The sequence below is a fragment of the Rhinatrema bivittatum genome, chromosome 11, assembly GCF_901001135.1.
Source record: "Rhinatrema bivittatum chromosome 11, aRhiBiv1.1, whole genome shotgun sequence".
Classification (NCBI taxonomy): Eukaryota; Metazoa; Chordata; class Amphibia; order Gymnophiona; family Rhinatrematidae; genus Rhinatrema; species Rhinatrema bivittatum.
In genome coordinates this window covers 67,876,985-67,900,358 of record NC_042625.1, presented here as the reverse complement: position 1 = coordinate 67,900,358, position 23,374 = coordinate 67,876,985, and the positions used below count along the sequence as shown (strand labels likewise).

The 23,374-nt window shown below is 46.6% G+C and overlaps 1 protein-coding gene across 4 annotated transcripts in view; it reads left to right on the top strand.

Annotated features, from left to right (window-relative positions):
- Window positions 1–210: 210 nt before the first annotated feature.
- LOC115072943 (snake venom vascular endothelial growth factor toxin HF-like) overlaps window positions 211–23,374 on the top strand; it is a 31,421-nt gene continuing 8,257 nt past the window's right edge. The window contains exons 1-3 of one of the 4 annotated variants that reach the window (XM_029570971.1): window positions 214–457; window positions 1,078–1,230; window positions 16,988–17,018. In XM_029570971.1, the coding sequence (XP_029426831.1) occupies window positions 1,165–1,230; window positions 16,988–17,018 (97 nt within the window). In that variant the 5' untranslated portion in view covers window positions 214–457; window positions 1,078–1,164. Of the gene's footprint in view, window positions 1,231–7,333; window positions 7,356–14,184; window positions 14,242–16,987; window positions 17,019–23,374 lie in introns of those variants that run through there. The other 3 variants (XM_029570973.1, XM_029570974.1, XM_029570972.1) reach the window with 3 other exon arrangements.

Genomic DNA, 23,374 nt, shown 5'->3' with positions numbered 1-23,374 from the left:
TTGCATTGCATTTTTTTATATTGTATTATTTTGCCTTATAGTTTATACCGCCTAAATCGGTATTGTTTTTAGGGGCAGGGCATTATTTATTTTATCAGCGCCGATTTCACATTTCAGGCGCAGGACGTAGTAAAAACGCGAAGCGAATCAGATTGAAAACGCGAGGATCCGGACCGTCCACCTTAAGAGGCTCGGGAACGCGCCTGGGTGGAGGTGGGCGTGTGGCATCCCGTGATTCGCGCGTGCGCGCGCGCTCAGCACGGTGCCGCGGCTCGGCGCCGGGGAGCGAGCGGCAGGGGCTGGCGGGCGCCCGGTCTCCTCTTGAGGCGGAGCGCGCCTCTCCGCTCTCCCCTTTCTTGCCTCGCCATAGGTGGAAGCTGGAGAAGCTCCTGCACGAGGACTAGTTGGCCCCGCCCACGTTCCTCCCGGGGGGGACAGGCAGAGCGAAAGTTGGCAGGTGGGTGTGGGGAGCAAGGTAACAGAAAAGTGACAGACAGTCCGCCCGATCTGCCTCCGGACACTGACTTCGAACGGGACTCCCATCCAGCCGCTGATCCGATGGGCGCCCCAGATCTGCCGGTCCCGGCGGAGCTTTCTTTTCTGTGATTCGCTTTTTGATTTGTTGTATATAGGTGGGGGCGGGGGTCATTGCTTCCCCACTCCCCCGGGCCGGCCACTGAATTTGAACATCTGTAGAGGCAGAAGCTGCGAGCCGGGCACGGGGCTAGCACTGCAGATTTCGGAGGATTTCTTTGAGCACCGGGCGCCTCCTCCTCCTCCTTTCCCGATGGGGAAGCGTGGGGCCGGTGATCGCAGGCTCCCGGCACAGTCTGGGCTGCCTTAGGCGCACCTTCGGCAGGGAAGCGTTTCGTACCGATCCCGAGGCGAAAGAGATGGGTCGCATCCTGATGCGTCTTCCCTCCTCCGAGTTGCGACTTTAAGCAGCACCGAACCCGCGACTTTTTGAATGATTTCTTTCTGAATTGCCCTCTCGGGGTTTCTTTTCCTCTTTTTTTTTTTTTTTAATTTCTAACGCTGGGATTTGGCGATTCGTATTCCTGGAATGGCTCGCTGCAGTCATTAACCCCCGAGGAGCTTGTGTGAGTTTGGGACAGAGAGGCCGGGGTTTACCTGGAACGAGTCCCCGTACCCCACTCCCCCAGGATGGTGCGGGACAAAGTGGCCGCTCTCCTCGTGGTCGTCCTCCTGCTCCTCCAGCCGCCTTCTCAGGTAAGATACTCCGTTTTTGGTTTCCTCGCCCGATCCGTCTGGTGGCTTGCAGGACTCTGACAGGGGTGACTTTCGTTCCGGATCCACAGGTACGTGCCTTGGACGTGGGCTCCTTAGTTTGAGGTGGAACTTTTTGTCAGTGTTTGGGAGGTGAGGGGGTCACTCCTAGAAAGACACGGTTTGCACCCTAAGAGCCGGCCCCTCAACGTGTTATAAAGCAGCTGATGGCTGCGCGCCATGCTGCACCCTCTGTCTGCAGCGAGCTGCCGGTGCCTGCCTCTCTAATCACCTTAACTCTCCTTTCTCTCCACCAAAACCGCATAGCAGGATTCAAGACTCATCCCTTCTTGGACAAATTGTTGGGAAGTTAGTTCCAGATTTTATAATAATGATATGGCCATGCATGCTTCCTGCCTTCTCTCCACTTTTAGGCTTATTCTTCAGTCTCTGTGCTGTATTCATGCTTTACTTTTACTCATAGGACTCTGATGAACCTCTGTTCTTCAGCAGTCTGTGCCATATTTGTGCTTTATGTGTATCAGGGTGGTGCCCGCTTGGGGCTGCTGTATTTATGCTTGGTGTATGAGTGTGACACCTGCGTGTGTGTGTGTGTGTGTGTGTGGGGTGGGGGGGGGGGGGTATGCAGATTGCCCAGATGATGCATTAGGACGCTTTTGTAACGCTCAGGGCTTCCATCTGCCCCCAGTCAGTATGATGCCCCATCTCTTATTTCATAAGAGGCAAGATCTGCACCATCTGTTAACTTAACATAAAACTCCCAACAGTTTTGCATGTGGTGGGGGTGGTGGTACTGTAGAATCTTGTCGTCCCCCCCCCCCCAAAAAAAAAGCAAACAAACCATTTAACAAGAGCTATAAAAGCGTTCTAGGTGCTATTCACAAGAAGCTGCTTGTGACCAGTGAGAGGGGGAGGGGACATGCTCTGTAATTGATAAAGCACATATCTTTCCCTACCCCGGAGCCTACCTGTAACCAAAACATGTGCTGTGTGTGTTGAAACTTTTTTTTTTCCCAGGGTTAATTTGTTGATGAGCTCAGCACCATGCTGGGGCAGGGGGGAGCAGATCAGAGAGAGGCAGGACACGCACAAGCAGAGGGTGAAAAATCTGCATGCCCTTCAGCCCAGGGGTTCAATCCCTGGACCACACAGTGTGGTAGGAAACGGTTTCGGTTGCTCCAGTTTTTACTTAACTTGGCACCTGCGGTTACTTTCAAAATGGCAGAGTTGTAGCTATGGGCACCTTATTGGGTCAGGTACAGCGGGAATCACTGAGAGGAGTCTTAAAATGGTTTCCTGTAGGAAACACTGGGGCAGGTCTCTGGCCCAAGGAGCACAGAGGTTCTCGGACATCCCTCTGCAGAGGCTTTTGGCCAGGCTGACCTAGCAGAGGGAGATTTCCTGGCACGTTCTCCCTCCCTGCTGGACGAGGTGCCGCTCTTGTCGACTCCCTGATGAGAGCTGGATGAAGGAAAACGCCAGGAGAATCCACGTGCATTGGCTCTCTAATGGTGGGGCAGGAGTTACAAATCCAGCGCTAGATAAGAATCTCCTGATAGCGGGACCCACAGAGAAGGATCTGGAAGCTGTCTGTAATAGTTAAAAATACCCCTCTGGTGCAGCGGGGAGGAAATCCTGGCCTTTTCTGGCTCAGCTCCCCTTGCTGGCTGGAACAATGGCCCGGAGGACAGGTGTTGGCTTGGACCAGCTCCATGGAGGGTTATCAGCGGGGGTCACTTGGAGACCGGGCTGTGAGAGCAGGTGATTCCTCTGCCTCACTTCCTCCTAGCCCCAGCTGTCTGCTCTCCCTGGAGCTTTCTCCTGCAGTGTGGCTTCTCTAACCCCCTCCATGCCATATCTCAGGCCAGTGACCAGAGAGGGAAAACCCTGCCCTCTTCTTGCTTGCCTTCACCAGCTAATACAAGCCATTATCTTCTCGCTCTGCCGGTGAGCAAATGCGCAACCAATTCGCTAGTTCCCCCGCAGTTGGAGCTGGGAGTAGAAGAACTGAGGCAGAGGTCACAAACAGAAAGTCAGTGACCGAGCTGGGGATTGGAACTGAGGCAAAGCTGAATGTTGTGACCCTGAAGCATAATTTAATGCCCATGGTGGACATGCTTGGGAACGCCCTGGGGAACACCGGCGCTTTGCAGAGAGGGCGACTCTTTTGTCCGTAGCGCGGCGGCATTGGTGGTCGTGGCTTCCCTCACCTCTTGCTGTTTTCCCAAAGGCAATTTATTTGCTTGTCTAACACAAGCTGATGTGGTGGAAGAGATGAAACAAAACTCTTATCTCTTGGCTCCTAATGTTTCCTTCTGGCTCAGCCCTATGCTTTTCTGGCTGTTGAAGGCCAGCACTATCTCTGTTTTAAATTCAGGCAGAGAAAACATTTTGTAGCTGTTGAAAGAGAGGAGCCGCGTATTTTGCAGGCCACGTCCTGTTATCGTTGTAATAGGATGCCACGTATAGGTTAGTGATGTCACAATTTAATTCTAAACCCCTTCCTTGGCAGTGCTATGTATACATACAATTGAGAAATGGCTAATAAAAGGTGCTTTTTGTGTTTGTTTGGGTTTTTTTTCTCTTTGTTACTGCAGGGGTTCACGTGGCTGATTGGGGTCACAAGATCTCTTAACCCTGCCCACAATGCCCCGCAGTGTTTCGTGTCTTCCAGTGTCACATTTTGGTTTGCAGAGCTGTGCAGCGGGATGTGACATTGCACATTCCTTAAAAATCCTTTTGCCTAGTTGGCCCTAAGCGCATTATGGTATAGGAGAAAGAGGACCAGTGCCAGCCAGCATAGCGACACCCCCCCCCCCCCCCCTCTCATCTATACCCATTTCTGAAACCAGAGGAAAATGCTAAAGTTTCAGGGAGCATTGGCAGGTCTTTATTTTATTTTTGGTTTATATTCTGCCTTTCGTGACCGTCAGCACCTGAGCAATGGAGGGTGAAGCAACTTGCTAGAGGTCACGAGGAGTGTCAGCAGGGTTTGAACCTTGGTTTTCATGGAAGTTTGCCACTCTAACCATTAGGTAGGCTGTTCGGGCCTTCTGCCAAGAGTCTGTGTAGCCAGCGCATTTACCATATTCCTAGTAATAGCAGATGATGGCAGAACCAAATTGGGCCATCCAGTCTGCCCAGTTGAGATGAAAGGGGATTAAGAGGGACTACATTCATCAGGTTTTGGGGGGAAGGGAGAGAGAGCTCCAATGTTTGGGGGTTCTGTGAAGTCTATGAAACTTTTTACTTTTTTACTTTATTTATCTTTTTTACTTTTTATTCACATTTATTCATCGCCGAAATAAAACTAGGTGATGTACAAATAAAAACATACATAAAATACCGGTAATCCATTACAAAAATCTTTCAACAAAGGCCATAGGCCCTGGGGGCCGGCTGGCAGTGTTTGCAGCGGAAACACAAGTTAATGAAAGGCCTGCTTAAACAGTTATTGTTTTTAAAAGCGTCTTGAAGCTTTCTAAGCTATCTGCAAGACACAAAGCCTCTGAAAGGTGGTCCACATGACCGGGAAAGGAACAGAGAAAGCGCAGTCCCTTAAGACTTGTGTATTTGGAAGGCAAAACGAGCTGAAAATCCAGCAGGAGGAAATTGAAAGGGAGAGTCGGAGTTGAGTAATCCAAACTACAGGCACACCATGCTGGGTTCCACGTTAGGAGTCACCAGCCAGGAAAAGGATCTTGGAGTCCTTGCGGGACAGTACCTTGAAATCCTCAGCTCTGTGTGTGGCGGCGCTCCAAAAAGCAAGTAGGATGTTAGAGAAGGAATGGGGAATACAATGGAAAGTATCACATTGCCTGTGTATCGGGCCATGGTGTGACCGCACCTTGAATATACTGCGTGCAGCTCTGGTCGCCCCCATCTTCAAGAAAGACATAACAGAGCGAGAAAAGGCGCAGAGAGGGAGTGGAATAGCTCCCCTGTAATGAGAGACTGCACAGCTTAGGGCTCTTCAGCTTGGAGAGGGGACATGAGAGAAGTTTATAAAATCATGAGTGAGCTGGAACAGGTAAATAAAGGATGATGATTTGCCCTTTCAAATGCTACTTAAACAAGGGGACACTCCATGAAACTAACAAGCAGCAGAGAAAGCATGTTTTCATTCAGTGCACTTTCAAGCTTGGAATCTGTTACCAGAGGATGTGGTCAAGGTGACTGGCATAGCGGGGTTTAAAAGAAGTTTGGACAAGCTTCTGGAGCAAAGTCCATACATAATGCACTATTAGCCAGGTAGACCAAAGAAAGCTATTGCTATCCCAGAGAGCGCATAACAAGAAGTAGATTTACTTTCTGGGATATGCCAGGTACTTGTGACCTGGACTGGCCACTGTCGCTGGACTCGATGGACCTTGGTCTGAACCAGCATGGCGTTTCTTAAGTTCTGTCTCCCTGCTGAGCTTTGAAAGCAGCAACATCAAGTCGGTGGCACCCATGCTTGAGGCAGACTGTGGCCTAGAGCTCAGAGCATTGGACTCTGATTCAGGATGCGTCCCGGGACATCCTATAAAGTTTCTGCTTTCCTTCCCCCCCCCCCCCCCCCCCCAAAAAAAAAAAAGATTCTCTGTGTGTGACCTCGGGAAGAGTCCCTTTATCTCCCTGCATCTCAGTTCTAAGCCCTGGCTCTGCCACTGAGCCTTACCGGGTTTGTTTTGTGCATATCCCGTGTGACCTCAGGAGAGAAACAGGGAGGACAAATTCCTGGCTGTCTGAACGTCGCCAAGACAGAGAGGGGGGTGTTCCCAGGGTGTATTGAGATGGGGGTGGGAAAGAGGAAATAATACCTGTTGTTTTCTGTGGGGAAAAATAAGTTCCGGTGTTTGCAGGTTCTTTTCCCTGGGGCAATTCTCAAAGGAGTAAAAGGCTTGAAAACTTCTTATACACAGCCACAGGTTCGGAAAATGGATGCTTGTTAATTGAGTGTCCCTTTTCCTAACCTGACTGCCGGCGCCCTTTTTTTTTTTTTTTTTTAACATTTTTTTGGGGACATTTCTAATTTTTTTAGTTCTTCTGACTTAATATCGCCAGAGGGCAGGCGTTACATTTTGGTGAGTAAAAATGTGCGCGTCAGGTGCAGATTGCATTGAGGGGGAATAGGTAATAGCCTCAACAATATGTATCTACATGTGACAAGTGCTATTATCTCCGCGCGCGATTGGACGCACGTTTTGGATGCGCTAACCCCAGTTTTGCCTCATTGAGTCGTGCTCTGCGGTCAGCGCACAGTATTGCATCGGCCTGTTTATTTGGTAGGATGATATTATAGATTATCTTTTTCATGTCAAATGTCTTAGAAATCAAATGGAAGCCATACACAGTCCCAAGTGCTCCATGCAAAGAGCTTGATTTGCCTGAAAACAAAAAAATAGGTACCTCTGGGAAGAGAAAAGCAGAGAAAAATGAAATACAGACTTTTGTTTTCATTCAAAAAATATTTTCCTGATAAATTTCTGGCTTGAAAATTAATTCAATGTTTTTTGTTTTATAGGTTAAGGGGTTTTTTCCCCTTTTTTTGGGGGGGGGGGGGGAATTCAGTATCTGAGATTCGTGAATGACTGATGGGATTTTAGTTCCCTCTGGTGGCAGAAGTGGTTATTGCAGGAGTTATCTGACTTGGACAAGGAATTGGCAGAGATAGCCAGGACTGGTGTTATGGGGTGGCAAGTAAGGCTTGGATCATGTGAAGCTGAGTTACATCATACTTTCAGAATTGCTATGGATAAATGCAGGGCTGAACAGATTCCGGCCATGACACCTATAAATTACATTGTGGTGCCTGGGATCTGCTCAGCTCTGTCTCTCCCACTCTCCCTCCCAGTGCCACTATGTAGCTCGGTCTTGCCAAGCTTTGCAGCAGGGCCACTCAGCTCTGTCTCTTCCTCCCAGTGCAGCCACCGAGCTCCATCTCGGCCCTCGAATGCTGTTCAGCTCCCTCCCTCACCCACCCTCCTGGTGTCACTCAGCTTTGTCTCTCCCTCCCAGGGCCACCGCTTCGCTCCATCCCGCCTCCGTCTCACTTGCCTGCCCACCTACCCTCCCTCCTGATGCATGAGACTCAACCCAGCTGGTAGAGGAGGAGGAAGATGCAGGTATGATGTTTGCTTTCCTCTTTGCCAGCTGGAGTTGTCTGCGAGGGGTTCAGGGTAAGGAAGATGATGTGGGAGCGCATTCCTTTGCTTCTACCCTGAACTCCAGTGTGTAGTGTAAGCTATGGAGATATCCTATATATGCTATTAATTATAGATTCTAGAAATTTAGGATAGTGTTTCTCATTCAATCAACTGCTTATTTACAAAATCACATTTCCCCAGGAGCTCAAAGCAACTAACAAAAATAAGACAACTACAATATCAGGCCAACACAAAACAACTACCATTTAAATACTTGTGGCTAAAGACAAAAAACTAAGAATTAAAAAAAAAAAATCCAAACATTCTTCCTCAAATAGAAAATAACAAAAATCATTAAGTATACACAGTGTTTATCCCCTTTGAATTCTTTCACTGTTTTCATCTTCACCACCTCCTCCGGGAGGGCAACCACCATCCTTTCTGTGAAGAAATATTTCCTGATGTTCAAAGGGGCATAGGGTAAACCCTGCGGATCCCTAGAGGCTGCAGGATGGAAATGAAGAGATGAGTGCATAGGGTTAACTTGCTGGTGCGCCGGTTACTACCCTTAACCAATAAGCCTGAAACTTTTGATGCAACTCCAACATTGCTCTCTGCTTCAACGGCAAGAGGTAACAGGGAATTGAATTCAGACAGAACCAACAAGGGCCCTGACTTTTATAGTCTGGGGAAACTGATAAGTATGGGGGTGACCTGCACGGTGCAGTAGATACTACCATAAGCTTGCTAAGCAGACTGCAGGGACCATTGCTCCTTTTCTGCCGTCATTTCTATGTTTCAGATGTGTGGACGTGAAGCCCCTTAGAGCCAAAGTGAGAAGTTTACTGAATTCAATGGGCTGGACTCTAGGAAGCCAGTGCTGGCTCTTCAGCACAGGAGTGATCTGGCTGCCACCTTCTGTAATATGAACTGGAATTTCTTCAAATTGAATGATATTCCAGGAGACCAAAGAGAAGAGAGTTACAGGAGTCGGTGTGTGAAAAGATAAAAGCCTGGTTCACAGTTTCCAATACCGATTGATCTGAAAACGGTCTTTCTTTGCAATTTAGCTGCTAGACTTCACCAAAAGTTTTATCTAGACCAGGGCACATGGCTGCGGGCGTTTTAAAATCCCCATTGTGCACGAGTGCCCCATCCACGCGCGTATCTGCCCATTTCGGCGCATGCAGCCCTTTTAAAATTCAGCCTTAAGTCAACTTGATTAATAGCAGTTAATGGACTTCTCTTCCAAGAACTTATCCAAACCTTTTTTAAACCCAGCTACACTAACTGCACTAACCACATCCTCTGGCAACAAATTCCAGAACTTTATTGTGCGTTGAGTGAAAGAATTTTCTCCGATTAGTTTTAAATGTGCCCCCTAGTTCTTCTGTTATCTGAAAGAGTAAATGACCGATTCACATTTACCTGTTTTAGTCCTCTCCTGATTTTATAGACCTCTATCATATCCCCCCTCAGCTGTCTCTTCTCCAAACTGAACAGCCCTAACTTCTTTAGCCTTACCTGATAGGGCAGCTGTTCCATGCCCTTTATCATTATGGTTGCCCTTCTCGGTACCTTCTCCAGTACAACTATATCTTTTTTTCAGATGCGGCAACCAGAATTGTACACAGTATTCAAGGTGCGGTCTCGCCATGGAGCGATACAGAGGCATTATGACATCCTTCGTTGTATTCACCATTCCCTTCATAATAATGCCTAACATTTTGTTAACTTCATTGTGTGTCAAAAAAGCAATTAGGTAATTCGTTTAAAACTAATAAGAGAAAATATTTTTCTACTTGACACATAATTAAGCTCTGGAATTCGTTGCCAGAGGATCTGGTGAAAGCTATTAGTGTAGCTGCATTTAAAACTGGTTTTTACAAGTTCCTGGAGGAAAAGTCCATTAACCATTTTTAAGGTAGAGTTGCAGAAATCCACTGCTTATCTCTCTACCTCTTGGGATCCTGCCAAGTGCTTGTGGTATGGATTGTCCACTGTTGGAAACAGGATACTGGGTTTGATGGATCCTTGGTCTGACCTACTTTGGCAAGTCTTTTATGTTCTTATGCCTTATGGATCTAAGTTTAGTGTAAGTCTGGCATTTGTGCCATCTGGTGGAATGGGATTTTTACCTTCTGTTCTGCACCACAGTGGTTGTAAAAAGAGGATTTGTGGTGGGTTAACATTGTACCTGTTCTCCTGGAAGTGGAATGGATCTCTTCAGGTATGGGTCATTGCAGATGGAAACTGCATGAATCGTTATTATAGGAGGATGATCTATGTTAAAATATAATATCTTGTTGGTGTAAGGAGGGGTGGCCATGCTCCCCTTTACTGAAGTCCTCATCGCAAACTGATGAGACAGGCATTCCTGAGCCTATGTAAGTCTGCCCTGCTCCCTTTCGGGAGCCACGGTCAACAATCTCAACCAACGACCTTGCTCCTGCTTTTTTATGACCCGGTGCCCCCACTGCGAAGTAACATTGCACCCCGTGTAGAGGGATCTTGAGCTATTGGGGACATACAAGACCAAGGTTGTCCCAGAAATAACGGAAGAAGGGACAGGGTGGAGTGGATTGCCTGAAAGTCTGAATTAGTGGGGGAGGAAGTAGGAAGACCTCATATTTCCAAGCTGGACGTAGGAGTCTTGTCTTCAAGGACTTCAAGAAGAGCTGCTGACAGAGCCTGAGGAGATTATGCTGGGGTACATTAAATCTTTAATTCAATCGTTCTGTTTTAAAATGGAAATATTGCACTCTGTCCTTTTCATTTTGGCACCAGAACCCAAGCCTTAATCCTTTCATCACTTGACTATTGCAGTTCTTTGTATTTAGGATTACCTTCGACGTCGCTTAAATCACAAATCTGCGACTCGTCTTGAAACCGGCACTTTGTTGCGCGGCCACGCAGTGCCCGCCTTATCCAAACTACACCAGCTTCCCGGGGCTTCCGGTTCAAGGTGCTGCGCCCGGACTTTAAAACTCACCCTAATCTTGCTCCTCACTGCCTCATCTCCTCTGTACATGATCTTTACGCTCCGCTTCTAAAACCCTGCTGGATGTACTGTCTCTTAGGCTAGCCAAACTTTTCATGCCTACAAACAGGACGTTTAGGGTGGCTGCTCCGTACTCTGGAGCAGCCACCCAAGAGGTCAGGGCAGAGGATTGACTTGCTTCGGTTCAGGAGGCGTTTAAAAATGCACTTGTTTTCCCTTGCTTTCGATACTTAGTCACAATAGACAGCATGAAGTTTTCCAACAGAGTAGCCTTGAATTTGGCAGGCAATGCTAATGCTGTTTTTATTGTTTTTGTTTGATGATGTCTGACCTGTTTTATTTTAATGTGCTTTATGTTATGTCCTTGTTTGCGCATGTTATGTTTTATCTTTGTTCACTACTTATGTGTGTTCTGATGTAATGCGCTGAGATTTGTGGATCAGCAGAAGAGAAATTAGGTAAATAAATACTGGCGGGAAAACCCTCAGGGCCCTGTTTCCTTGCAGGAGGAAGAAGCCGACAACAACGGGCTAACCCGGCCATTGACAGACAGAGAAGGCTCCGAGTATGGAGTTTTTGCGAGACTCCTCTGATCAGTGCCTCAGTGAGGTGTACGGACTCGGCATCAGGGCTGACCCGATCCGAGCCCATCCCGTCTCGCATCGATTGTGCCGTACGGTCAGCAGGACAGCTACTGCAGCCCTCCTCGGCAATGGCTGCTAAGGCTTAGACTATGAAAAAAGAAATGGACTCTTGATTTTAATTATTTTGAGCTGATACCTGCAAATAGTACCTTCCTCTGCTGGAGGAAGCTTGGGGAGTGGGCTTGATATGATAAGAGGTCTAAAAGAGATGTTGATCTCTAAGGGAGGGTACTTAAAGGTGCCCAGAGGTCCCCTTTGGGAGCGGGAATGCCCTAAGGCCCCACGGACCGCTGAGCCTGGGAATGGTGGGCCGACGTGCTCCTGGGTGAGCTGTGTTTATGGTGAGAGCAGTAGCGCTGTTACTTTCCAGGTATTCTGCCCTCGGTTTCGTCCAAAAAGAGGTCCATTGGTCCGCAGGTAGACCCACCCTTGTAGCTCGGCTGTTTTACGGTCTTGCCAGCAGAGATTTTTTCCCCTATTCTTAGGGCTGGATCATAAGAGGGCTGCATTGAACTCTCTCGAGCTGTTGGGACCTCGCTGGTGGTTTTGCCTCCCTTTGTTTATTCTCCTGCATTATTGTAAGGCAGGAAGCACAACTTATGTTTGACTATGTACTTTTCATTAAAACTGCTGATGAAGTGAACCTAGTGGGCCTGGGTTTTAATCAGACCCTGAAAATTGGCCAGAGGATGTGGTTCGTGTAGTTAGTGTAGCTGGGTTCAAAAAAGGTTTGGATAAGTTCTTGGAGAAGTCCATTAATGGCTATTAATCAAGTTTACTTAGGGAGTAGCCACTATTAATTGCATCAGTAGCATGGGATCTTCTTAGTGTTTGCGTAATTGCCAGGTTCTTGTGGCCTGGTTTTGGCCTCTGTTGGAAACAGGATGCTGGGCTTGATGGACCCTTGGTCTGACCCAGTATGGCAATTTCTTAAGTTCTTATAATGTTTCAGAGACTAATGTTCATATTCTATGGGAGGTAGGAAAGGTTACAATGAGAGGGCAGTTTATCTCCCTGGCAGCTTTTAGAAAGAGAGAGAATCCTAACTTTCAGGCTGATGCAATACGACGCACTCAGCCGAGCACACTGGTTTACCCGCGGTTGGATCCGTGTTTTGGAAGTGCGTCCACAGCTCTTTATGCTATAGGGGGTTTAGCACATTCACAGTGCGCATCCAACGTGCAGCGAAATAAATAGCGCTCATCTCATGCAAATGCATGTCGATGAGGCAATTAACTATGTTCCCCAGATGCAAAAAAAAAAATGTGCGCCAGACCCGCACATTTTTATGCTCAGAAATTAACGCCTGCCCAGAGTTGGCATTAATTTCTGAGCAGCCTAAAAAGTTGTCCAGAAAAGCAGAAAATACTGGAGGCTATTGGAATTGAGGAACAGATTCCTAAGAGGATGGGACATGCAGCTATATTTAATTTAAAGGCTAAGAGGATGACTTTCAAAACTGTTTGTGTACGCCCATTTACCTGTGATTGTGGGCGCGCACAAAGTTGCGTCAGTATTTTATAACCTGCATGCAAACAGTAAGTGCAGGTTATGGATTACGAGTACTGTTCTGTGCAAACATGCTCACACATGTAAAAACTGCGAGATGCACAAATTCAGACATCTGGATGACTAGTGGCACTTAATTGGATAAGTCTAAAAAGTGCTATATATCCAGCTAAATCCAATGGCTGGATAAGTATCCATAAATAAATAAATAAGTGGAACTTGTAGACTTCTCCGGCTATCTTATATACCCAGATAAATCTGTAAAGCGCTATTTAGATGGAAAAGTAGCACTTTTCTGACTTATCCTGCCAAGTGCTGCTCCTTATCAGGATCAAATTTGTCAGACAAGTAACGGCCTTGCTTTCTTACATGCGGAAGTGCTATTTTTACATGCACAGCTTTTGAAAATTCCCCTTGAAGTATAACGCTTTCTGAAATGAATGCATAGGTTTATGCATTCATTTATGAAACTTACACTCAATTTTTTTTTTTAACATACCTAGGTAATAACATTGGAAGTGTAAGTTACAGTTCCGTAAAAATAACATTTTGGGGGCTGGGAGGGGGATATTTCTTGGCCGGGGGGGGGGGGGGTTGTGAGTTGTAATGTGCCGGTGGACATTGAGCTGGGAGGCCTGCAAATTTTTTTTTTTTTTTTTTAAGTGCACTACTTACCCAGATATCAAGTATCTAGTTTTCCGGCCATGCAAGACCGGATAACATTAAGCCTAACCGGCATATTCGGCTATATGTAGCTGGATAACTTTAATCAAGTATATTGGGTGGGACATTTCTTTCGCTGACTATACGGGACAAGTTATGCGGCCAATGTTAGCCGGATAACTTGTCCACTGCCCAGCGTACTGAATTTGGACGTCTATAGTGATAATCTGTTGAGGACTCTGGGTACTGTGGGTTTGGGGGCTGATCAAGTGAGCGACTGCACTGATATCTTTCATATGCTGAAAGATATGGAGTTTTGTGAGAGAGGCTCTAAGTGAATTTCGGTTTGGTTTTGAGGATGGATTTAGGAAATGGGTGCAAGTGATTTATCGCTCTCCTGTGGTGGAGGTGAGCTCTGGTTATTTTGAGCTACGTAGAGGAACTAGACGAAGGCTGACCTCTGTCCTCATCATTGTCTGCTCTTATAATTCTGCTCTTTGGCAGAACATATTGGACAGTCGCCTGATATCAAGGGTATTGTGGTTCAGGGGTAGGAGCATAAACTGGCAGATAATATTTTCTTCTATGCATCAGATTTGGGGACTTTTGTCTCTGCTGTATTGGAAGTGCTGAATATCTTTGGCGAGGTTTCCGGATATAACTTTGTGCTGGCGTAGTTGTGGGCAGACTGCTTCGTCTTTTCATATGTGGTGGGATTGCGTGGTGGTGTCTGATTTTTTTTTTTTTTTTGTAAAGCAATTTACAGAGTAATGCAGCCCATTCCTGGGGCCACTTTTGTCATGGCCTCTAAACATTTTGTCTTCTAGGTAGATGGGGTCCGGTTGTTCTTTGTTTCAGATCGAAGAAACTTATTTCCTACCTTTCTGCTGGCTGCCCGCTTGACAATCGCCCGTTTTTCTGAACGTCGGCTCCTCGGTTGGGGCATTGGAAATCTACAGTGGCAGAAATGTACGTTTTCTACATCGGGAGCACGCGGAGGGAGATGATCAGCTCTGGGGCTGCTGCTGGACTTGGCGATGCGTTGAATGTACTTAGCCTAATTTTTATTTTGATGGGAGGGGATGTGTATCCTCCAAGGTGTTTTCCTGGTATTATTTTGTTTGCAGAATCATTTTTGCCTCAGAACATTGTATTGCTTTGTTTCATATTGTCGTCATGCCTACTTGGCTGAAACTGTGTGTGTCTTTTGTGTCTTATGAAATATAAAGAGATATGTAAACAAATATCTGACTATAAAATTAATGAGGTCCATATTCAAAGCTCTTTAGACAGATAACATAATAGTTATGTTATCTAAAGCTTAGCCGGCTATATTCAGCCCTTATCCAGCTAAATTCTAGTCAGTTGATAAGGTGGGATTTAGGCGGATAAGGGGGCTGAACTGGGAGGAGCTGAGTCAAAGAGCTGTCCTATAGTTAGCAGGGCACAGGCCAAGTGCACACTTGAACTCGAGAAAGAGGGAGGGGCAACTCTGACGGGGATAAATACTGATTTATCCGGCAAAGTGCAGCAGACAATCCGGATAAATCGGTCATTTTCTGGGTGAGTGGTGGCTGTTCTCACCACTGAGCCAGATAAGTCCGCACTTCTCTGTGGACACTTCAAAATGTTTTAAAACATTTCCCCTCCTTTTTTTTATGGGTTTTAAGTGCCAGTGCAGTAATGCTGGAAACTTAAATCCAGCTCTGATCTGGAGTTAAGTTTTTTTTTCCAGCGCTAAAGAAGAGGTGCGCTGGCCAGATGCAGTATCTCGGTCATGGGGGGGGAGGGTACTGCCTAATGCCCTCCATTTCCACGGGATTTCCGTGCGAGGGCGCAAAGCAGGACTCCCGTCGAGGAAGACGCACATTTTCTGCACGCAGAGGTCCTTGCTGCATGGGCGGCAAGTTGTGCGCTCAGAGAATGTACGTTCAGCCGCACGCCGAAAGTAAGAATGTTTCTGGATGTTGCTGGAAGTACTCGGAAGCTACGACAGTTTCTTAGCTGGGGGCCCTCTTCTTCCTTAACTCTCCGTGTAAATGTATAATGAATATCCATCCATTAAGGGTGAATTCTTTGATCCGGGCCAGCCTACATCATGCTTGAGTTTCAAAGCAGGCCTGACGCTGCCTCTTGCTGAGTCGTTTCGGTTAGATCCATGGCGATTTAAGTCCTGTTTAGATAATTCTTGGTTTAAGCTCTTCCTTTTTCTTCTGATATTTTTTTTGCAGGGTGCTTCGACGGATCCCCCTTAAAACTGTATATATTGCTCGATGTTAAATTTATTGTAAAGCATAAAGAAAAGATTAAAGGCAGGGAGACTCCGGACAGATCTCCCTGCAGCTAAGATCTTTTCTCTAGGACTCAAATCTGGTTGCCTGCACTTTCTGGACTGTTATCAGACCACCGTCCCCCCCTAAGCTGGAGGCAGCCTGGTGATTTATGTACAGGAAACATGTTCATCCCAGATTCACCTTCACGATGAGGGACTGCCAGACGATGCCATAATCTCACACAACAGGCGGATCCAGGCCTGGTTTTTTGTCTTCCCCTTGCTGGCATGGACTTGTAGTTCCTGCTCTTCGTAGGGAAACCAAATTACAAGTCCACGCATGCAATGGAGTCAGCCAGGCCTAGGGGACATGGGGGTGAGTTGGTAGCCCTGCTGTGTCTGTTTCTCTCTCCCTCTCTCCTGACATCCTTTGTCTCTAGCATGCCCGCATCTACCCTTGTTAGGTTATGAGCTCTCTGATCTTATTGTTTATTCCTGTAGCTGCAGGTTCATGACCTCCTTTTTTATTTTGGTGTGACCTTTCCTTCGCTTCCAGTAAACACAAGGGAACAAGATCATGGGCAGCTCCCCCCCCCCCCCCCCCCCGAGCTAGGCTCGGCAGCCCCTCTTCTCCCAAAGCCTTTTAGTTTGGAGTCCAAGTGACAGCAGTGACTGGGACACAGGGTCCAGCAGAAAGGCAGCGCATCGGCTCTGCACACCCCTGAGCCGAGAGGCCGATTGCTCCTTTTATAAAGAAGGCGTTCAGAACCTCTTATGAGATTTAGGAGACGGCCGCCGCTGTTTATTGTGGCAACGCAGTGGCCTGCATTCATGGCACCGTGCCAGTTCCCTTGCAGTGTTGATGCCTTCCCAGCACCTCTTCCAGCCAACGCAAATACGCATCCGGACACCCCTTCCCATCCCTCCCCTCCCCTGCCCCACCATCTCCGAACCTCACATACAAAGCCAAAATGTCAGATAAGTTAAGATGATTCCCGGAGAGCCAGCGCACCAACACTATCGCTGCACACCCAAGATAAAAAAACAAAAAAGAGCTAATGGAAATGAGTTCTCACAATAATTTTAGAGGGGCCTCTCCCACTGCATCTGTCCCCTGACCCCCCACTAACGCCCTCCGGGGGCCAGGACAGGAGCGCACATGCCTGGATCCAGCGGAGGGCCCAGAAAGAAGCTTGGCAGTTCGTTTCTCTCTCCTGGAGCAGTGGGATGTGGTCACGTACCTGTGCCGAGTGTTTTAGCTTAGATGCAACTGCTTTCAGGGCAGACGGATGGCTTTGGGAGGATAGAGGGGGGCTCCCAGGTGGGACGTCCCGTGCCGTAGCCAAGGTCAGGGTGAGCAGGGAAAACCCAGGCAGCAGCTGCAGGGGAGGGGGTGGGGGGGGAGGAAGGCAGGAAGGAGGGGAGTGAAGTGTTTTTCAGTTCTAGGAATATTGTCATTTCTCGCAGCTCCCTTTTAAACACCTGCAAGCTTTTATTTTGAACCTGTTTGTTTTCCTGCCAGGTGCAGATGACCAAGAACTTCACAGCAGATGGTGAGTGAGTGCGTGCGATCTTCCAGCACATGGGGACCATGGCGTGACTTCCCATAAACCTTCGGGGATTGCTGTTCTCGCCGAGGCAGTGGTGGCTGGGCTTATTGTAATCTCTGTGTTGGGCAGGGGGTAAGAAGGAAGCAGTATGGCGGGCAAGAGCTGGTCCAGGGGCAGAGCTGCACCTGGCCACGTACAGGGACCTGGGTTTGACTCCTGGCTCAGGTCTCCCACTCCACGGGCCGGCCTGGGGATGCTGCGGAGGGAGGGAGCCCCAGGTATCCTGAAATGGTAACACCTCGTGGTCCACTTTGGGGCCCATAACTGTAAGGGTCCGGAAGGAGCCCTGATGTGTGGCCCCCGTGCAGAGGACGGTTGCTACAAGGATAAATACAGTGCGGGGGGAACCCTGGGTAGTTACAAATGGAGGTTTATGTCATGGTAGCCCAATAGGCTGTGACTGAGTTGGAGACTCAAAGCAAAAAGATGGGGGCTTTGGGGGAAGCCGGTGTTTTGAGGGCTGAATCGGAAGCCCCACACTCGCTGACAACCTGCTGTTGCCATGCTCTGTGACTGGGCCCTGTGAGGTGCCCAGTCACAGAGCATGGCCCACAGAGCATGAGCACGGTGCCCAGCCGTGGCGGAGGGATAGGCGTGGAGGTCCGAGCTGGCGGGTAGGGAAAGAGGGGTTTAGATCCCATGGGAGGGGTGAGAGGTGGAGGCGTTTGCAGCAAAAATGTGGTCTTGATGTGCGGTGGAGTTGAGAGTGCACTGTCCGTTATCTGCTGGAGCTTGAGCAGCACCCTGTAGGCGGCGAGCTCCTGAATACACCTGTGTTATCAGTGGGATTGCCAACTATCAGTACATTTACTGACAGTCAGTAAAAGTAAGCAAACTAAAATGTCATTAAAAATTTCCTGTTGCCCTGGCTTTCCTTCAGTCTTGTACTTTTCTGTGCTGTAAGTGTGGTGAAGAAAGTTTCCCCCTGGGTTTTTAAAAGAGCACTTGTTTGAGGCTATGCCAAATATTGGTTTGCACCAACCTCGCTGTGCATAAATTGGCTCTCTGAGTGCAAGGGATGGTTGCAGGGAGATCAGCTAGAGAGCAGAGCAAAGTCAGCTTGTGATTTTTCTTTGTAAGTTTCCTGCTTTTCACATTCTATAAAATATTAGGCTGCCGCCCGTAAGATGAGCTGGCAAGCCTAGTTATCGCCATCGCCTTCTGCCTTTCCTCACTCCTTCCGAGTCATGACCTAACAGAACTATAAATGCAGCAGGATTTTACTTGTCAGAGGGGAACTGCCATTATGTAAAGCCATCAAAGTGTATATATAGTACATAACAAAAGAAATGTCATCCTGGGTCAGACCAAAGGTCCATCAAGCCCAGCATTCTGTTTCCAAATTTGGCCAATTCTGATCACAAGTACCTGGCAGGATCCCAAACAGCAGATCCAATCCTTCTTGCTGACTTTCAGGGATAAGCAGTGGCTTTCCCTAGTCTACAAGGCTATTAATGGCTTATGGACTTTTCCCTCCAGGAACTTGTCCAAAACCCTTTTTTTAATACCCAACTACACTAACTGCTTTCACCACGTCCTCTGGCAACAAATTCCAAAGTTTAATTGTGTGTTGAGTGGAAAAGATACTTTCTCGGATTTGTTTTAAAAGTGCTACCTGTCGTCTTCATGGAGTGTCCCCTAGTCCTAGCACTGTTGGAAGGGGCAAATGACCATGTTCCATGGTGCTCATTGTTTTATAGACCTCTATCATATCTCCCCTCAGCCGTCTCTTCTCCAAGCTGAAGAGTCCTAATCTCTTTAGTTTTTCCTCAAGATGAGGTTGCTTCATGGATTGCTAACAGAGGCATTAAGATATCATTTGTTTTATTTTCCATTCCTTTCCTAATACCTAACATTCTCTATGCATTTTTTTGACTGCTGCTATGCAGTGGATCAAGGATTTCAAAATATTGCCCACGATGATTCCAAGATCCTTTTCCTGAGTGGTGACGCCTAATATGAAAACCATCATCATGGACCTCTAGTTTGGATTATTCTTCTCTATGACATATTGGGTTCACGGAATATAAAATGTTAAAATAAATAAACATACATCACTTGACACTTGTCTAAATAAATTTAATCTGCCATTTAGACACCCAGTTCCCCAATCTCACCAGATCCTCTTGCAAGAAGATAAGATATGCCATAGTGGGTCAGACCAAGGGTCCATCAAGCCCAGTATCCTGTCTCCAACAGTGGCCAAACCAAGTCACAAGTATCTGGCAAGAACCCAAACATGAAATTAATCTCAAGTTACTATTGCTTATTCATTAATAGCAGTTTATGGATTTTTCCTCTAGGAACTTATCCAAACCTTTTTTAAACCAAGTTACCCTAACTGCCGTAACCACATCCTCTGGCAATGAACTCCAGAGCTTAACTATGCGCTGAGCGAAAAATAATTTTCTTTGATTTGTTTTAAATGAGCTACTTGCTAACTTCATGGAGTGCCCCCTAGTCCTTCTATTATCTGAGAGAGTAAATAACCGATTTACATTAACTTGCTCAAGTACTTTCGTGAATTTGTAGACCTTTATCATATCCCCCCTCAGTCATCTCTTCTCTCAACTGAACAGCCCAACTTCTTTAGCCTTTCCTGATAGGGCAGCCATTCCATGCCAAATATCATTTTGGTCTTCTGTCGGTACCAACCACCACACGTTCCTGGAGGAGAGGTCCATAAACTTACTAACCAGGTAGATTTGAGGAAAGCACTACTTACCCTGGGACCGATGTAATAAAACCCACACTAAAACTGGAGTTAAATTTTAGCGCAGGTTTTACTTAACACGCACGTTAAAAATGCAGTAAGCTGATGGGATGCAAATCAAATAGGCATTAAAAAAAAAGTGCATTAAAATATGGGTTAACTTGAAAAATCCACACTAATGCAGAAAAATGCTTTAAAACAGGAATAAGGAGGCAAATGCCGGAAGTTGGAAGGAGTGTGACCAAAATGACCTTGCATGCAAGATTGGCACTGGGCATTCCAACTTGGGCACAGTCTCGTGTATAAGGCCATTAGGGCAAGGCATGCCAAGTGAAAAGAGAGCTCTCTAAAGCTGGCACCTACCGTGGAAAGTAAGTGCTGTGCATCCCTAATTAGTTAGTTGCCCATTCTAAAGAGCTTACCCTTTGTTTCACTTGGCATGCCTTGCCCAAATGGCTTTGCAAGCAAGATTGTGCCCAAGTTGGGATGCCCGGTGCCAGTCTTTGAATGCAAGGCCACTTCGGTCACACTCCTTCCAACTTCAAACACTGTGAATTTTCAGCTTAACTTGTTGGCCTGAGGTAGAGTAAAAGTTAACTCTTATTTCTGGTGGCCGTGATGTTATATTGCTGTGCCCAAGTGGTAACATCTAGCTGTTTCTACCACACTGGGCACAGCAATAGAATAACTTTGGCCACCAAAAATGAGTTTGTGCCACCTCAACCAAAGGAGGAGTTATGTTTCTGGCGTAAGCTCTCTTGGGCTTGCAGCTACAGCTGAACAAAACATAAGCTCTCTGGGGAAGGCACCTTCAGCTAACTAGTATGCACTTTGGTGTTGTGCATCCTGACTTTGGCATACTATTCAGCTGCAGGTGCCCTCCCCAGAGAGCTTATGCATTGTTAAGCTGTAGTTTCCAACCCCGGAAAGCTTACATTGGATACTTAAGTCCTTCCTGGGTCTGAGATGGAGTACCATACTGGGCACAACAACAGACAACATTGGTCACCAGAAATGTGAGTTTATTCCACCTCAGACCCAGGAATTAAATTTCTAATGTAAGCTCACTGAGGCAGGCACCAGTCACAGGACTTCTTCTTTGTTTTCCTGAACAGCTGGACAGCACTTGTGCATATGGTGCTAAAGTGTGTACTGTTGGTGTCCACCCAGAGAGCTTATTCTTTTATTTTACTTACCATTCCTTGTGAAAATGACCTTGAATGAGAGAGTGTGTGCACAAGATGGGATGCAGAGCAGCATTCTCACATGCAGTGCCATTTTGATAAGGCAGGACAAAAAAAATCAAAGCATAAGCTCTCTGGGGCAGGCACCTTCAGCGGAACAGTGTGCACTTTGGTGCTCTGCATCCGACTTTGGCATCCTGTTCAACTGTAGGTGTCCTTCCTGAGGGCACCGGAAATTAAACGCCTGGGTTCAAGGTGGAGTAAACTCACATTTCTGGTGGCCAAAATTATTCTATCGCTGTGCCCAGTCTTGTGAAAGCAGCTAGACACTATCACACTGGGCACAGCAATAGTACAACCTGGCCACCAAAAATGTGAGCTGAGTTTTTTTGGGGTTTTTTTCCCAGTGTTAAGAAAATGTGCTTTAAGGTATCTACCCTTTAACTCACCTGTCTGCATTGCTGGGGAATAGCCAGTTACTTACTTACCAGAGTTAACTTACTCCAGAAAAATGCATGCTAAAAAAAACGGGAGTAGAAACCTTGCTAATGTTAATGCATCTTATTACATTGCCCTCCCCCCCACCAGAGCATTAGCAGTAAGAGATCTATCTACTGTATGGGATCTTGTCAGATAGAACTTGTGACCTGGATTGGCCAGTGTTGGAAACAGGATACTGGGCTTGATGGACCCTCAGACTGATCTAGTATGACAGTTCATATGCTTTTATATTAATAAGTACCAGTCCCACGACAGATCCCTGGGACACACCCCTGTCTACTTTTCTCCATTGAAAGAAATTTTGTTTTTCAGAATAGCTTCTGCTGTTTTGCCTAGGATCGACATCAGGCTTACTAGTCTGCAGTTTCCCAGATCACAACTGAAGCCCATTTTAAAAATGTGTATTATGTTGGCCTTCCTCCAGTCCTGCTTTGAATGAGATTAAGACACCTGAAATTTCATGTTTGAGTTCTTTCATAACTCTGGCATATACTTATCTGTTCCTGGTGATTTTTTTTTTTCTCTTTAATTTGTTGACTTGCTCCCCTACATCTTCCTGGTTCACCGTGATTGATTCAGTTCCTCTGAATCATCGACCTCAAAGAATACTACTGGCGTAGATATCTCCCTGACACTCTCCTGAGTAAGGACCAAAGCGAAGAATTAATTTAGTTTTTCTGCTATGGCCTTGACTTCAGTGAGCGTCACTTTTATCCTTTAGTCATCTAGTGGTCCAGCCAACTCCCTCGCTGACTTTTTGCTTCACATATACTTGAAAACGTTTCTAGTTTGGGTTTTTGTCTCCCTGGCAAGTTTCCTTTCAAATTTTATTTTGGCCTGCTTTATTAATGCTTTACATCTAACTTGCCAATGTTTATTCCCGTTCCTATTTTCTTCATTTGGATCCACCTTCCAGTTTTTGAAAGATGTCCTTTTGGCATTAATGGCCTTTCACCTCACCATTTAACCATGCTGGCAGTCATTTGATGGTCTTTTTATTTTTTTTTTAATCTTTTTTTAAGGCATGGAATACATCTAGTCTGGGCTTCTAATTTGGTGTTTTAAACAGCATCCACACCATGCAGACTTTCAATTTTTGCAACCACTCCTTTTTTGTTTTTTAAATGTCCTTATTTCATTATAGTCTGCCTTGTTAAAGTTAAATGCTACTGCTGTAGTTTTTCCTAATATCTTTCCTTCAGTGATTGTTAAATTTTATTACTTTATAATCACTATTGCCAAGCATCCCACCTCCATTACGTATCGCACTAGATCCTGTGTTGCAGTGGGGATTAGATGCAGAGATTTTCCTTCTTCCCCCATTCCTGGGTCTGTTCCAGGACCAACTGCAACATTAAGAAGTCATTTATGGCATCAAGACATATCCCAATGAGACATTTACTGTCAATAAAGGCATAATTGAAATCTTCCATTATTATTGTGTAGCCTAATTTGTTAACTTTCCTAATTTCTATTAGTGTTTTACTGTCTGCCTTTTCACCAGGGGTGGATTGGCATATTGGGGGATCGGGCATCGGGTGGGCCAATCGCTCCAGTCACGTGGTCTGCCATGCGAGGCCATGGCAGAGCCGCGCTCGGCAGACCACGTGACGTGTCCTGGGCCGGCCTGGGCGGCGAATACCCGGGCCAGTCCGACATTGCGAGTCCTCCGCTGCTCTTCACTGTGGCCTGGCGTATTGTGGTATACCCCCAGCATTATATTCTTCCTCATCCCACATGGAATATCTTTTTTTTTTCTTCCCAAACTGTTTAGCATTTTCCGTTAACAACAAACATAAGATGCTGGCAAACAGAGGGGATAAACAAAGAAAAAATAAATACAAATGTAGAAGCTTGGGTGGTGATTCAAAAGCACCTGTCGGAACTTCATCACTAAAAGA